This window comes from Triplophysa dalaica, chromosome 9, assembly GCF_015846415.1.
Source record: "Triplophysa dalaica isolate WHDGS20190420 chromosome 9, ASM1584641v1, whole genome shotgun sequence".
Classification (NCBI taxonomy): Eukaryota; Metazoa; Chordata; class Actinopteri; order Cypriniformes; family Nemacheilidae; genus Triplophysa; species Triplophysa dalaica.
In genome coordinates this window covers 23263998-23279872 of record NC_079550.1, presented here as the reverse complement: position 1 = coordinate 23279872, position 15875 = coordinate 23263998, and the positions used below count along the sequence as shown (strand labels likewise).

General features: G+C 38.7%; 1 protein-coding gene across 2 annotated transcripts in view; it reads right to left on the bottom strand.

Annotated features, from left to right (window-relative positions):
* Nucleotides 1-15875, bottom strand: part of lsamp (limbic system associated membrane protein) — a 112487-nt gene that overhangs the window by 45023 nt on the left and 51589 nt on the right. The window contains exon 2 of one of the 2 annotated variants that reach the window (XM_056757250.1): nucleotides 14187-14265. In XM_056757250.1, coding sequence (XP_056613228.1) covers nucleotides 14187-14265 — 79 coding nt within the window. Of the gene's footprint in view, nucleotides 1-14186; nucleotides 14599-15875 lie in introns of those variants that run through there. The other variant, XM_056757249.1, reaches the window with a different exon arrangement.

Here is a 15875-nt window from a genome sequence, read left to right as displayed (position 1 = left end):
TTCTCCCTTAATAAATAAAACCATCTCTTAAAAACTGCATTTTGTATTTAATCTTGTTTTCTTTTAGTAATATAAAAATTTAAGCGTGACAAATATGTAAAAAAAAAAAAAAAAATCAGGAAGGGGCAAATAGTTTTTCACACCACTGTAATATGGCCCATCCCTACCTAAAAGGCCTAACGTAACACCTCTGCTGTAAATTTGAGTGGGGCAGAAATCAGGACAACCCACTTCTTGACCCAAATCCTCAAAGACTAGTCCCTAGTTTAACGCAGCATTAGACCAGAGAATCTGTCCAGTTAGAAAACCACACGTGAGACGCTGATATCACTCGGTCTCTTCAGATCATCTGTGGATAAACTATGTCACATCTGAGGAGCAAATGCTCACGCCTCCCTGTAAAGTGTGACAGATTGAAATCAAACACTAATACAAGCGTGCACATTCACATCACAGTCTCATTACCACTGACAGACAGCTGTGCCCTTTAACCAATAAACACTGAATGTTAATCAAGCTTTATCTGACATTGGCATTCGTCTGTTCACAGATTTCAATTCCTCATCATCTCTCTTACATCCAACATTCTTTCATTACATGAGACTGAATGAACACCAGAAAGCAGAAGTTTTCTTCACAGATTCCCAGTGATTGTGATTCAATGAATTAAATAGACATAATGGTTTTTATACTGTACAAACTGTATATCATATTCCCTACCTATAGACCAAACAATCACACAACACTTTCTGCTCTTTTAGATTTTTACAAAAGTTCATTGTATGATTTATAAGCTTGTTTCCTCATGGGGACAAAAAATGGCCCCACAAGGACAAGGATTTTGGATATTGCCATCTTTGTGGGGACATATTGTCCCCATACGGTAGGGTTTACACTTCTCCTACACACACACACACGTCTGGTTTCCATAAGCGTCAAGTTTTTTATGGGTGACCGCACCACATAGCTAAATATCATTTTATTTACTTTATTTTATGAAACCTTGCTAAACACATGAGGTAACCGTTTTATAAAAGCAATAAGCCTGTGAAGAAGCGGATACAGTGCATATTTTCGCCCCTTAGCTGTTATAAAATGCACTGTAACCCACTGCTTCACAGGGTATATTCCTTTAATATACTGTACAAACTGTATATTTTATCCCCTAAACCTAAAGATCATAGAATTCTTTTTGCATTTTTTTTTTTTTTTTTTTTTGCACAGTCCCCATGTGTTGGTGTGCATTCACAAACCATTCACACACTAACACACACACACTTACACACGCACCCACACTAGAACACACTCAGTCACTCACAGTGAAAACAGGATTGAAGAGATTTGAGCATCTCTCTCATCACATGACTCACAGAACAGAGATACTGCAGGAGGAGAAGAACACATTCACACACTTATACACAGACGCACACACTCTTACACACGCACACACATGAACACTCACTCACAGTGAAAACAGGATTGGAGTGATTTGAGCATCTCTCTCCTCACATGACTCACTGCAGGAAGAGAAGAACACATTCACACAGAGAAGCTCTTGATTTATTTAATACAGATCAATGTTTCAGCAGATGTGCCGCTCTATGAGAACATCTATCAGAAGAGCACACATCACAGACATGTCACATTCAATTCACATGTATGACGCATCACACACATCTGGACGAGTGCTTTTGCTTCTACACACTGATCCTATCAACATATTTCATTCTCATTTCTGTGTGTAAATGTTCTGCACAACCATTCATTCTAAACCAGATCTAAGCCTGATCAAATACATATCAAATGATGGCGCAGGTATCAGACTCTATCGGCTTCAACCCAAAACAATCTTTACTGTGTGTGTGCTGACAGCAGCTGCACAAACAATCACACTTCTGTTGTGTTATTGACACGATTGTGTGAGATTAAAAACTTGATCAGATGACACATAACTTTTCATTCATAGTGCATTCCAATAAATATCAAACAAACTACAGTTGGGTTGTTTGATTAAGTAATGATAACTCAAAAACATAAAGCTAACTAACACTATAAAACACATGATAAGGTGATAAAAAAAACAAGATTTTTAAAGATTTTTTAACTCTTCATATACAGTAATTAAACATATTTTACAGACCTGTGTATGAATATATCAACTTTATTTCCTGGATCTATTCAGTATTTGTGACCCTGGCCCACAGAAAAAGGGTTAAATAAGCTGAATAAATAAGCTTTCCATTGATGTATGGTTTATTACGATATAACTATTTCAAACTCTGGAAAAAAGTATTGAGCAAAAGGTTGTTAGTCACGACGACTGTATCAGACGATTAATAAGAAGAAGCAGGTTTGTTTTAACTCTCTATGGGCTTCCCGCTGTTATGATGTTGTGTAGAGCAGATGAAGCCAAATCTTTACAAAGATATCAAACATGAGTGACTCATTCTCTAAGAGCGCCAGCACAGGGAAGATTATAAACACCTTTATGACCATCACGATTTCTACTCACAAAAATAAAGTTTTCATCATTTACAGATACAAAATATCTTCATGGAACATGATCTTTACTTAATATCTGAATGATTTTTGACATAAAATTACAATTTTATAATTTTGAACCTACAAATGAACCTTTGAATCTTATGAATGGTTTTGTGCTCCAGGGTCACATATTTTGTATTTCTATGTAAAGATATAATATTTAATTAATAATATCATATTTTAAATTAATACTTCTTGTATTTTCATTTACAGTATAATTACACTGTTTAATGACGCTCACATGTTTGGCTCACACATACATAGAGAGACAGACACACACTAACACTCACTTAGAGAGAGACACACACACACACGCACACACACACACACATAGAGAGAGACACACACACACACACATAGAAAGAGACAGACACACACTAACACTCACTTAGAGAGAGACACACACACACACGCACACACACACACACATAGAGAGACAGACACACACTAACACTCACTTAGAGAGAGACACACACACGCACGCACACACACACATAGAGAGAGACACACACACACACACACACACACACATACACTCACTTAGAGAGAGACACACACACACACGCACACACATAGAGAGAGACACACACATAGAGAGAGACACACACACACACACACACACATACACTCACTTAGAGAGAGACACACACACACACGCACACACATAGAGAGAGACACACACATAGAGAGAGACACACACACACACACAGACACATACACTCACTTAGAGACACACACACACACACATACACTCACTTAGAGAGAAACACACACACACACACACACACACTCACACACACACACACACACACACACACATACACTCACTTAGAGAGAGACATCGCAGTTAATTTCACGTGATCTATTTGTCCTTTATGAAAAAAGTATATCTCTACGATAGATGAAGGAAATGCAGCGGCTATGCAACAGGTCTTGAGTGTGTAACTGTACCGTTTTAACTGTACTACGGCTTATCCACGGTGAAAAGCAGATTTTTCGGTAGCAATTCAAAAGTAAGGATTTATACGTTACTGTAGCAAAACTGTAGCAAGATGTGTAACATTCAATCCTGTAATGCTGTGTCTTTGTCGCTCTCTGAATGATTCTCTGTCTGTCAGTCCAAAGCCGCGGGGACGTATTTTAAGAAGGTGATGCTATAATGCTTTTTTACAAGGGCTGAAGATATAACTGTGCTTTAGGGCGAGCCGCTTAAGTTTAATATTAATAAATAACGGAAAATTACAATTGTAGCTGCCGAAATAAGATGAATACCAATGTGATTATAAGATAAAAACAAACACATAAACGCATGTTATATGTGCGCCTATAGATAAATAACAATCTGTTGAACGGAACTACAAGCAGCGCGTTAGCAGTTAATTTACGCGGTACATTTAAAACCGACGTGACTTCTCCCCAGCTCTTGTTCTTATCTGTGCGGTTGTGGTATATTTTTGAGGATACATTATAAAGACGATCCTCCATCTCCGCTGTACAACGTACCCTTGCGGAAGCTTTACCTCCGTCACCTTGGAGATGTGCCTCTCATTGGCTGTAGCGAAAGTACCAACGTCATCAGCCCAATTTAAAATCCTAAATAACAAACATGTTTGATATGATCGGGGCGGCTAAGATTTCTCTCGGAGCAGATCGGGAGGTGTAAGATTCGATCTGTGAACGCCTCACATTACGTGATAATCTGGGCCGATTCTCGGGCCCGATCGTGGTTCTAGGCCCAATTTTTTCAAAGATTCTCAGGAGAGGAAATCGGGGTAAAATCTGGCCGAGAATCCTATAGTCTGAGCCAGGCTTTAGAGAGAGACACACACACACCCACGCACAAATATAGAGAGACACACACACACACAAACAGAGAGACACACATGCAGAGGCTAACCGACATGTTGATCATGTGTGTTGATGGTGTGTGTTTTTCGTATTGAGCAGAGATTTATGAAGCAGTTGTAATGAATTAACTCATATTACAGATTCTTCTATAAATCTCCTGCTTACACCTCACACACACACACACACACACACAGAGAAATGGCTGTGTCAGCGCATTGTTGCTCTCTCTCGCCTCCTGACGTGTAAAGTAAAGCAGATAACCTAAAAGTGAGAATATTTACTGATGCGTAGAGTGAACACACGTATTTGTTTGTTCACGGCTGATCCTCAGACATGATGGTGTTGTGTAAAGCATCTGATTCAACATCACAAGACTATTAATGTCAGATAGTGATAACCCTAACCATAACCCTGACACGACCCAAACCTCAACCTCTGAAAATGATTTATTTTCCATTAAACGTCACGGTGTATTCCAGCGAGTACTTAACATCTTTACTGCTCTTCATGGGTTATTAACCTCATTAGAACCTTCCATTAACTCTTCTATTGCACAAACTGGATCTTTCTTTCAGGTGTCGGCTTTAATCTTCACAAGAACTGCTGTTTGTTTCAATATCCAAATACCTGAAACACAATCAAATGATCCCTCTTTACTCAACTCAACTCAACTTTATTTATATAGCGCTTTTTACAATTTTCATTGTTACAAAGCAGCTGTACATGAGACACATTTAATACAAGTATGAATTCTAAAGCAGCCCCCCCGGCCAGGCAGATAGTGCAAAACAATATGCAAACGGTGGTGAGGAACCCAAAACTCCCATCGAGAAAAAAAACCTCAGGGGAACCCAGGCCCAACCAGGGGATTCCAGTTCCCCTCTGGCAAAAGCTGCTGCCTCTGCACAAGCTCATCAGTGCTTGCACAACAAGGCTTAATAAAAATATAAAAATTAAAGATTATCATTAACAATCTAATAGCATTTGAAATGTTGTAGAAAAAAACAAAGTTGTCGCGTCCTTTATCCAGCTCTATCCTCTTAGCACTTGTCAGGTCACCGCTTCCCATTCTCAGCTCTGCCATCAGGTCTGGGCATGAACTGCATCCTGCGGTAACCTTGGAACAAAGAGACAAGACTGGCTGAGAGTAGAGTACTGTTCTGCACTCTTTGATGCAACAAGTACATCATTTGTTGTTGGATGTGTTCCTGGTTCCGGTTGATCTAAATAATGCAGCCTAAATCCTCTGAGGATTAATATTATGGAGGTGTAGTGTATGCAAGATTAAAAAGATGAGTCTTTAGTCTAGATTTAAACTGACAGAGTGTGTCTGCCTCCCGGACCGTGCAGGGAAGAATATTCCAAAGTTTAGGCGCTAGATAAGAAAAGGATCTACCACCTGCACTTGATTTTGAAATTCTAGGTATTACCAACTGACAGGACCCCTTAGAGCGTAATGTACGTGGTGGTCTGTAATACAATAGAAGTTCATTCAAATACTGCGGCGCTAGACCATGTAGGGCTTTATAGGTAATAAGCAAGATCTTAAAGTTAATGCGATGCTTTATAGGTAACCAGTGCAAGGTTGACAGAACCGGGGTTATATGCTCATACTTTTTTGTACGTGTAAGAACTCGAGCTGCCGCGTTTTGAACCAGTTGCAGTTTTTGTAATAGGCCCGCAGGGCAACCACCTAGAAGTGCATTACAGTAATCTAGTCTTGATGTCATGAATGCATGAATTAATTTCTCTGCATCTGACAGTGACAGCATATGACGTAATTTAGATATATTCTTAAGATGGAAAAATGCAATTTTACAGGTGTTTGCGACATGGCTTTCAAATGAGAGAGTACTGTCAAATACAACGCCAAGATTCTTAGCTGATGACGAGGATTTTATGGAGCATCCGTCAATCGTTAAGCAGTATTCTTGGTTGTTACGCATAGCAGTTTTCGGTCCAGTAAGTAACACTTCTGTTTTGTCCGAGTTTAGTAGTAAAAAATTGTTACTCATCCACATTTTTAAGTCAACTATGCAATCCTTTATTCGATGAAACTGCTGGGTTTCATGAGGCATCGAGGAAATATAAAGTTGAGTATCATCAGCATAACAGTGAAAGCTAATTCCGTGTCGCTTTATTATATCTCCTAGAGGTAGCATGTATAATGCGAAGAGCAGGGGTCCCAAGACTGAGCCCTGTGGTACACCGTACTGGACTTGTGATTTGCGGGACACCTCATTGTTTATTGCTACAAATTGAAAACGGTCGGATAAATAAGACTTAAACCATTTCAATGCTATTCCGTTAATGCCGACGTAATTTTCGAGTCTATGTAGAAGTATGCTGTGGTCAATGGTGTCAAATGCAGCACTGAGGTCTAGCAGCACCAATAACGAAATACAGCCACGGTCAGACGCTAAAAGCAGATCATTTGTAACTCTGATCAAAGCAGTCTCTGTACTGTGACATGCTCGAAATCCAGACTGGAATTCATCATTAATGTCATTCCTTTGGAGGAAGGAGCATAATTGAGTTGAAACTACTTTTTCCAGAACTTTAGATATAAAAGGTAAATTCGATATAGGCCTGTAATTCCCTAGTTCTTTAGGGTCGAGTTTGGGGTTTTTTAAAAGAGGCCTTATAACAGCCACCTTAAATGCTTTAGGCACATGTCCTAATGTCAGAGATGAGTTAATAATACTAAGAAGAGGATCTATAATTTCGGGGAGCATTTCTTTCAGTAGTTTTGTAGGTATAGGGTCTAGCATGCATGTTGATGATTTAGATGATTTAATGATTTTAGACAGTTCATCGTGATCTACTGTAGAAAATAATTGCAATTTCTCCTTAGGGTTGCTGTAGTTAGTTTGTTCAGCGGATTTCACTACAGGTTGCATTGTTATAATTTTTTCTCTTATATCTTGGATTTTACTTGTGAAGTAGTTCATAAATTCATCACTGTTATGCTGATAATCAGAATCTGACGTCGATGACGACTTATTTTTTGTTAATTTAGCCACGGTGTTAAATAAGAACCTATGGTTGTGATGGTTTTCCTCTATTAGTGTTGAAAAGTAGGCGGATCTAGACGTTTTTATTGCATTCATGTAATTTCGAGTACTATCCTTCCATGCTATACGAAATACCTCTAAATTCGTTTTCTTAAAGTTGCGCTCCATTTTACGGGATGCTTTTTTTAGAGTCTGAGTGTGTTCATTATACCACGGTGTTGGGCTGCTATTTTTAATTTTCTTTAAACGCAGAGGAGCAACTGTGTCTAATATTTCCGAGAAAGTAGAGTTAAAATTTTCAATAGTAGTGTCAAAATCGTCAACGTTATTACTCATGCTGGATATTTTAGACAATTCAGGCAGATTATCGAGAAACGCATCTTTGGTAGTTGAAGTAATCGTTCTACCATATTTGTAACAAGGAGTTTGATTTGCAGCCGTAGGCCATTGAAGCAAACATAATATCAGATAATGATCCGAAATATCTTCACTCTGCTGAACGATTTTAACATCGTCCACATTTATACCATAAGAAAGTATTAAATCTAAAGTATGATTACGAAGGTGAGTGGGTCCTGACACATGTTGACTAACGCCCATGGAGTTAAGAGTGTCTTTGAAAGCCAGTCCCAAGGCATCTGTATCATTGTCTACATGGATATTAAAGTCACCGACGACAAGGACTCTATCTGCGGCCAGTACTAGTTCTGATAAGAACCCACCAAAATCTTTAATAAAATCTGTGTGGTGCCCTGGAGGCCTATATACAATAGCTAGAATAAATTTTAAAAATGTTTTGTCCTTAGTATTAGGTGTCGATACGTGAAGTACCATGACTTCGAAAGAACTGTACTTAAAATTAGACTTCTGAGAGGTAATAAAAGAATTCTTGTAAAGTGCAGCGACACCTCCCCCTCTACCTTTTAGACGAGGCTCGTGTTTATAGTAATAATCATGGGGAACGGATTCATTTAGAGTAATAAAATCATCTGGCTTTAGCCATGTTTCTGTCAAACAAAGCATGTCTATTTTATGATCGGTTATCAAATCGTTAACAAAAAGTGCTTTATTTGAGAGAGATCTAATATTAAGCAATCCGAGTCGTAACAGCTGATTATCTGTATTTTGTTCATGTTTGATTTGTTTAACGTTTATTAAATTACTTTCAAGAGGTTTACGCAATATCTTATGTTTGCTAATCCGGGGGACAGACACAGTCTCTATTTTATGTTGTTTGTAAGAAGGGATTTACACATTTACACATTATATGTTACCAGAACTCAATCTGAACAATTCTGATTCACATTGTTTTGCTTTGGTCTCTGTCTGTCTGTCTGACATTAGATTAGATTAGATTCAACTTTATTGTCATTACACATATGCAAGTACAGTGTAACGAAATGTAGTTTAGGTCTAACCAGAAGTGCAATTAGCAAGTGCAGATATACAGTGTGAATAAATACAGAATACAATATTAGGAAAATACTATACAATGGGCATGTACTATGAAAATATGACAGTCGGTATGTACTATGAACAATATAAACAGAAGGCTATATACTGTGAACATTAATGTACAGGTGGTTATGAACAGATAACAATATAGACTATACAATAGTGCAAGTGACTTGAGTGTGCATTAGTTACAGACATTAGCTATTAAAGTTACAGTGCAGTAGATGAGTTGATGCGGTTATTAAAGGTACAGTGCAGTCAATCACACAATGTGTGAATGTCCATTTCTATACGTGTGGTGACGTGTGGAGATCGGTCAAATGTGATGTGATGCTTTGGTGTTTTGATAAAGAAACAAACTCAACTCTTTGACACATGATACTGTCGGGCCGGCTGATCTTTCTTCTTTCAGACAGAGCTGAATGATCGGCCGGTTTTGTGGTTAACCAGAATTGATTTGACCCTCAGTCCTGATACTGTTTTCTTCTGGAAAAATTGTCCAAAACCACAGAGGAGGATTTTCTGACTTCTAACATAAACAGTGATGTTCTGCACCTGCACCTGAACATTCAAGGTCAATGTCATCAAAATGCTCCGCCCGTCCGTCACATGACCAAACAACCAACAAGTCACATCCGAGTTTAGAAGAGATGTCAACACTGAGTCAAACTGAGCTCAAATGTGTCAAGTCTGCAATCAAAAGTCAATATTAGTGTAGATCCTCAAACATCGACTGATGATTTCACCTCTATGATCTACGTTCCTTCACACCTCCAGACTCTTCATGAGTTTACACAATCACACTCTCATTTCTCAACACACTGTCTTCTTTCAGGTCCTCGATGATGTGTTTCACATGACAGCAGTGAATCCGGTACAGACGGATGCTGGAATACGATACAGGCCCTGACAGAGACTGCTTTTAGCACTGAAGACACATGTGTGACCTGTGAAGCATGTCAGCACTGATGGATTCACTCATGAAGAGAGGTGCCTTCCCCTCAGCCCCGGACACCAACTCCAAGTGAATCTTCAGAGTCGACGCCGGCGAGGACGAGCGCTCACATTTAGAACAAGAGGTGACAACACGTGAGTCGCGGCCCCGCACAACCTCTCGCTCATCATACTCCTCTTAAAAATAACCCGCGCTGTTTACCGTCAACGTGATAATTGACTTGGAGTATTGCTTTCACAGAAGGGGATGTTTTAATAAACCAACGATTTGTCCCGTCATTCAGAGACTCACTGCCAGAAGTGTTAAAAACCAATTAAAAGCTTGGCATTGTGGGAAAACAGCACTGAGGCACACTTCTCACATCTACAGAGCAGGGGCCAGAATTAGAGGTCGCAAATGAGATAGTGAAGCCCCAGATAGATGGCATCGTTTAATCAACGCTAAACACCACCGCTGTCAAACACGCTCGCTAGCACAACACAAACTCGTGATGATGAACAGTGTTCTTAATGAGAGCTGCAGGATAATCATCACACGCACACTCATGCGATCGCCGGGCATTATGGGTACAGGGACGTCACAAGTGATTACTGATACCAGATGACCACAGTCTTTCCTTCTTTCTGATAGTTGACTCAATGTGAATGACCGTGTCAAGGTATGTCAATCATTTCTGCTGTGTTAGTGGAGTTTTCCTCAAACGCATCTCAACACGTAAACATCACCCCAAACTCCTTCTGAAAGTTAAGAAAACTAGGGATGCACCGATCCGATACTCTGGATCGGAATTGGGGCCGATCCGGGTCTTTTTTGCTGGATCGGGTATCGGACTGACGGGTTCTCTTCAGTCCGATCCGTTGCGATACCCGTGGATGTTACTCTAAATCTTCATAAAGGACTAACTATCAGGAAATTACCATAAACGTTGTCATGCACTGTATTCGATGTCATGTATCTTGATAGCTTTATGCGAGGAATAAACCAATATAGCATAAATAAATAATAATTGACCTCCGCTGGTGCGGTCATCTGTCAATCTCAATCCAGCATGCGTGTGTCCGGGAACAGTCAGGACGTTACTCGTTCCAAAGTTTTCAATATACTTCATAATCACTAGATAATAGATCGTGGTTTTGTTTAAAATGCATTTTGCCGGAGACAGCACTCGCTGAGTGTAACGTTATTAGATTCAAGCACTGGAAGCGGTCTATGTTATGCGTCATTCATACATAAATTTAAACTTTAGGATGGATTCAATGTTCAATGATTTAAACACATAACATATCTCTTCTCTTTGTGTTATAACTGTTTTGAACTTGGGAATCAAATATCAAATAACAGGATCATCTCTATCCGGGATGCTCGTGAGTGAAGCGGGTGCATTAAGAGCATCATTCTGCGTCCAATGCGCATGACTTTAAATAACGTACAAGCGAATGTATTAAGCGCATCATTTTGTGTCCAGGATGTGCATGAGAGAGTTTGGAGACTTTTATATTGTGATAGCTTTGTGTAATAAACAGAGATTTATTTGTTAAACATTTTGTAAGTATCTGTGCTTTATGAGACCACAATTTTTGTTTTGTTTGTATTTTTAAGTTTAATACAGCACTTAATTACATTTTAAAAAATCATACTTTTAAGTAAAAATACTTAAGTAAAGGAAAATGGTAGATTTTAATGTACTCATGGATTTAAAGTAAAAAAAAAAAACATTTATTTATGGACTGTAGTGGAATAAGTATGATGTGCTTCATACTGTAGGAAAGCATTTTTTGTCCAAAGTACTCTGATAAAGTACAGATATTTTAAAATGTACTTAAAAGTAAACATGCTTAACTATCCACCTCTGGGAATAAAAGTTAAAATATGCAAGTCTACTTTGATCATGAAAAACAGTGCAAGTATCGGATCAGAATCGGAATCGGCAGATACGCAGAATTCAGATATCGAAATCGGATCGGAAAGGAAAAAGTAGTATCGGTGCATCCCTAAAGAAAACACATCAGTAACATGATGTCATCACACAGAAGAACCTCTTCCGAGTCTCTTAATTCATTCAAATAAATAATATTAAACTATATAAAGTATTCTTAGTTAGACTTTGAATTTTTATGTCAATTCCACTATTGCACACATATATATACCACACAGTATTTAGTTAAAGGGGTCATATGGCGGAAATACGTGTTTTTATGTGTCTTTGGTGTGTTATAAGTTGCCCATGCATGTATTAGACACGTAAAATAGCAAAAATGTTACTGTCAGAACAAAAGATGCATGTTTTCTAAAAGCAAATGCGAACCCAGTCCTGCCTTAAGACCCGCCTTGTGTAACCACACACATGTACATCACTTTTTGGTATGATTTGACCAGTCAAATGACCCCTTTTAGAATAATCCCTTACTTTACTTTTCAAGGGGAAAGTAATTAAATAACAGTAACTAATAACTTAGTAGCTAGTGACACCTAACACTGGAACCAGATCATATGAGGGTTAATCAAGTCAAGACATTTCACTTTAAAAAACAAAAAGCTTTGAATGTAGCGTTCCTCCTTTTCTGGAGTTAAAAATGCACAACATAAACTACGGAAAATTAGGGATGCGCGATTAATTATTGACCACGTCAAAAATCGGCCGATAAATGGTCATTTTTTATGTTATCGGTATCGACCAATAATAAAAATTTAGTCCAATATATTATAGCCAATATTATATCTGTCGTGATCATTCCCTTACTGCTATTAGCAAAACATTGTTGATGTAGGTACAGTATGTAGATAAAGTATTTATAAATGTGTAAATTATAGGAACAAAAGCATATTGTTTGAATGAAACTGTAATGTCTGAATGCTGTCTGTTCTGAGACCTGTAAGACATGTGACTATAAAGAAACATTTTCTGGTTTGCTCTGGACAAACCTCTATCATTTGTTTATTGAATAAAAAATATACCAGAAAAGGTTAAAGAACCATTAACTAGTGTAAAGTAGGCTTGGTACATGATTTTCAGGGATCAAAAAGACATCAAATGGTGACCTTGTTTTTTGCAGTCAAATAAAAGCAGTTGTCCACTTTTCGGCTTTTATTTCAGCCTTAGGGAATTGTATATTGTTATTTAGATGCTGTATATCGGTTTTATATCAGTTACAGGCTTCCAATATTAAAGAATTATCGGTAACCGTTATCGGCCAACAATGTAAATATCAGTGCATACCAACAGAAAATAAATAACAAACTCATCATACATGTCACATTACTGTTACTGACACATGATATTATATTTAACCTAACCGCTGATGCCACTCTCTTTCAACACAAAAGAGGAATTTGAAGTAATTTGATTACCATGTGTGAGCTATGAACAACTTAAAAAAATAACGTTTGTGTCCCACAGCAGAAAGAGTAAATAAATGATGACAGAAAGTGAATCCACTATTTCTAATTACTTAGTAATGTGTCTGAATGACAGTGACCATGATGTTTTCTGTCTTCTGTTCATTTGTAAACATCCAAATCCTGAATCTAAACACTTCACTTCAACACAGTGGGTGTGCTTCCACCCAAGACCCCACATGATTTATCAATGAGTGAAGAGTGTGTGTGTGTGTGTGTGTGTGTGTGTGTGTGTGCCAGTCCATCGCTGTCATTTACACAATAAAGAGAATAAAAGACACTTATCTCTCACACAAAGTGACCCTGTGCACTTTATATAGCACGAAAAAATATGATGAAATTTCCTGTTAATTCCAAATATCAGAAATGTAATGAGAATGTCTGATGAAGTCTGCATGTGTGTCTAATCTCAGCTCTCATTCTTTGACCCCTGACATTCATAAAACCAGGAATAATCCTCTTATACCTCAAACCATCGTCTGTCTGATTCATTATCATTTATGAAGCTCACAGTAATGTCTGTCTGTCACTCAAAAACATCTCAAATCACAATAGAAAAGTCAAAAGTGTGTTTGAATTGTGAACATCATCAACATTAATACAAATCACGGGTAGTTGACAAAACCAAACATTAAAAATGTCATCAAAAGCAATGAAGTTGAATCTCTCTTCTGCTATTTTATATTATAAACGTAAATATTAATACTATAAAGCAATTTGTTTTTGGCAACGATTTATCTGTCAACTATCAACATAAGTATACAACTAGAATCTGTGTAAAACAGACTTCGTATGGATCACGACTGTTGATCGGACTGTTATCTGATCACACGAGTGTTTTTAGTCCGATCACACTCACTAGCTCCACTGATCAGATGCGTTCAGATTATTGACGCAGTGGTGCTGATGCTGAGAGAGAGAGAGAGAGAGAGAGAGAGAGAGAGAGAGAGAGAGAGAGTTGAGTAAACTCTTACCGGATCACGGCCGTGTCTCCCTGTCTGATGGTGATGTTGTCGGTGGATCTCTGACTGTCCACGCTGATCACCGGCAGTCCTGTGGGAATAAAACACAGCAGTCGGAAAAAACTCGCCTGCAGCTGTCGAAACGACACGCGTCTCCACACAAACATCTCCACAGATAATAAATCCACAGACAGAAAGAAAAGAGACGCTGTGAACCGATCGAGAGAGATCCGCTACTGACGCGCGAGAGGAGCGGGAGAAACTGCGATACAGCCCGCGCGCTTCTCGCGTGCACTAGCTCAACGCGCGCGCGCTGCCTCGCTCTCTTTCTGGCGCTTTGCTGCCCCCTTCACGGGAGTCCCGTTATCGGTTGTCACGACAACAGCTCGACTACCGCCTTTCCGTGCACTACAAAGCGCGCGAAGCTCGCGACTACTAACGTGAACGCGCGCGCGCTCCCTCGAAGCGAATGTATTTTTTTGACCGAGTGTTTTTTCCACAAACACCGTTTACACCAAAGACCGAATCACGTGTGTCATCAGCACGTAATCACAACAATAACTCGCCTATAGCCGACTGTACTTTACTGTAGCACAACCAAAAATAAGTTCTGGTTCAATCTTAGAACCTGTGACAATAAAGACACACACAAGGAAATGTGTTTTTGTGCGTACAGCCTATCCTACAACACACCAAACTCATCCCTGTGTGTCTCAGTCAATGATCCTAATGATGTAAAGCGATTAGAAATCAAACCAAACGATGTTTTTGAAATTGAAAAACTGTAGAAAGGTTTTGTGAAAACACCTCCACAGACACCAAAGAAAACAAGTCTCCCGAATTCCAAATGAAAATATCGCCTTTTAATTGCAGAATGTGAAGCGGGACAAACAGGTCAGAATAACACAAAAATATGTAATATAATCTCAAAGATATTCATGTTTAATCTAATATGTTAACACATACTTTAGGAAATGAATAAAAGGTGATTTCATGTGTCTTTCATGACTTTATATCATTCAGCTTTGATTCTGTTGAAATCCAATACACCCTGACTCTATTCAACACAACACAACACAACACAACACATGATGAAGAAACCATGATGAAACACAAAAGTGCAGTGATGTTTTCTGTGGTTGAATGTCTGATATTGTAGTCTTTGCTCAATGCTTCACAGCCTGCGGTCAGAATGAGAAATCGTGACCATCAGCGATCCGTCCTCATCAGATTAACATATTTCATTAAGCCAATGAAGGACTGAAATGACACACAAATTGTGTGCAAATGACATCGTCTGTGGGAAAAATGTATTCTAGTCATTTTCACCCCGAAACTCCAAAAGGAATCCTAAAACACAAAACAGATTGATCATTACATCTTAAATCACGTCATTTATGCTTTAAGTGTGTAACACAAATAAAAGACAACGGAATGAACGAAAATAATGTGTGAAACATGTTGTGTTAATCTCTTCTGCTCCGTCACGACTGTGTGTCTGTGTTGTGTTTATTATGTTCAGCCCTAACATCTGCTCAACTGACACACACGGAAATACACGCACACACACGCATGCACACACACACGAACGCACACGCGCACACGCACGCACGCACGCACACACACGGACAGATTCAGCACTTTTATTCTGTTGTGTCTGTGTGTGTTTCTTCTAGTGTGAGATTCATCATATTCATGTGA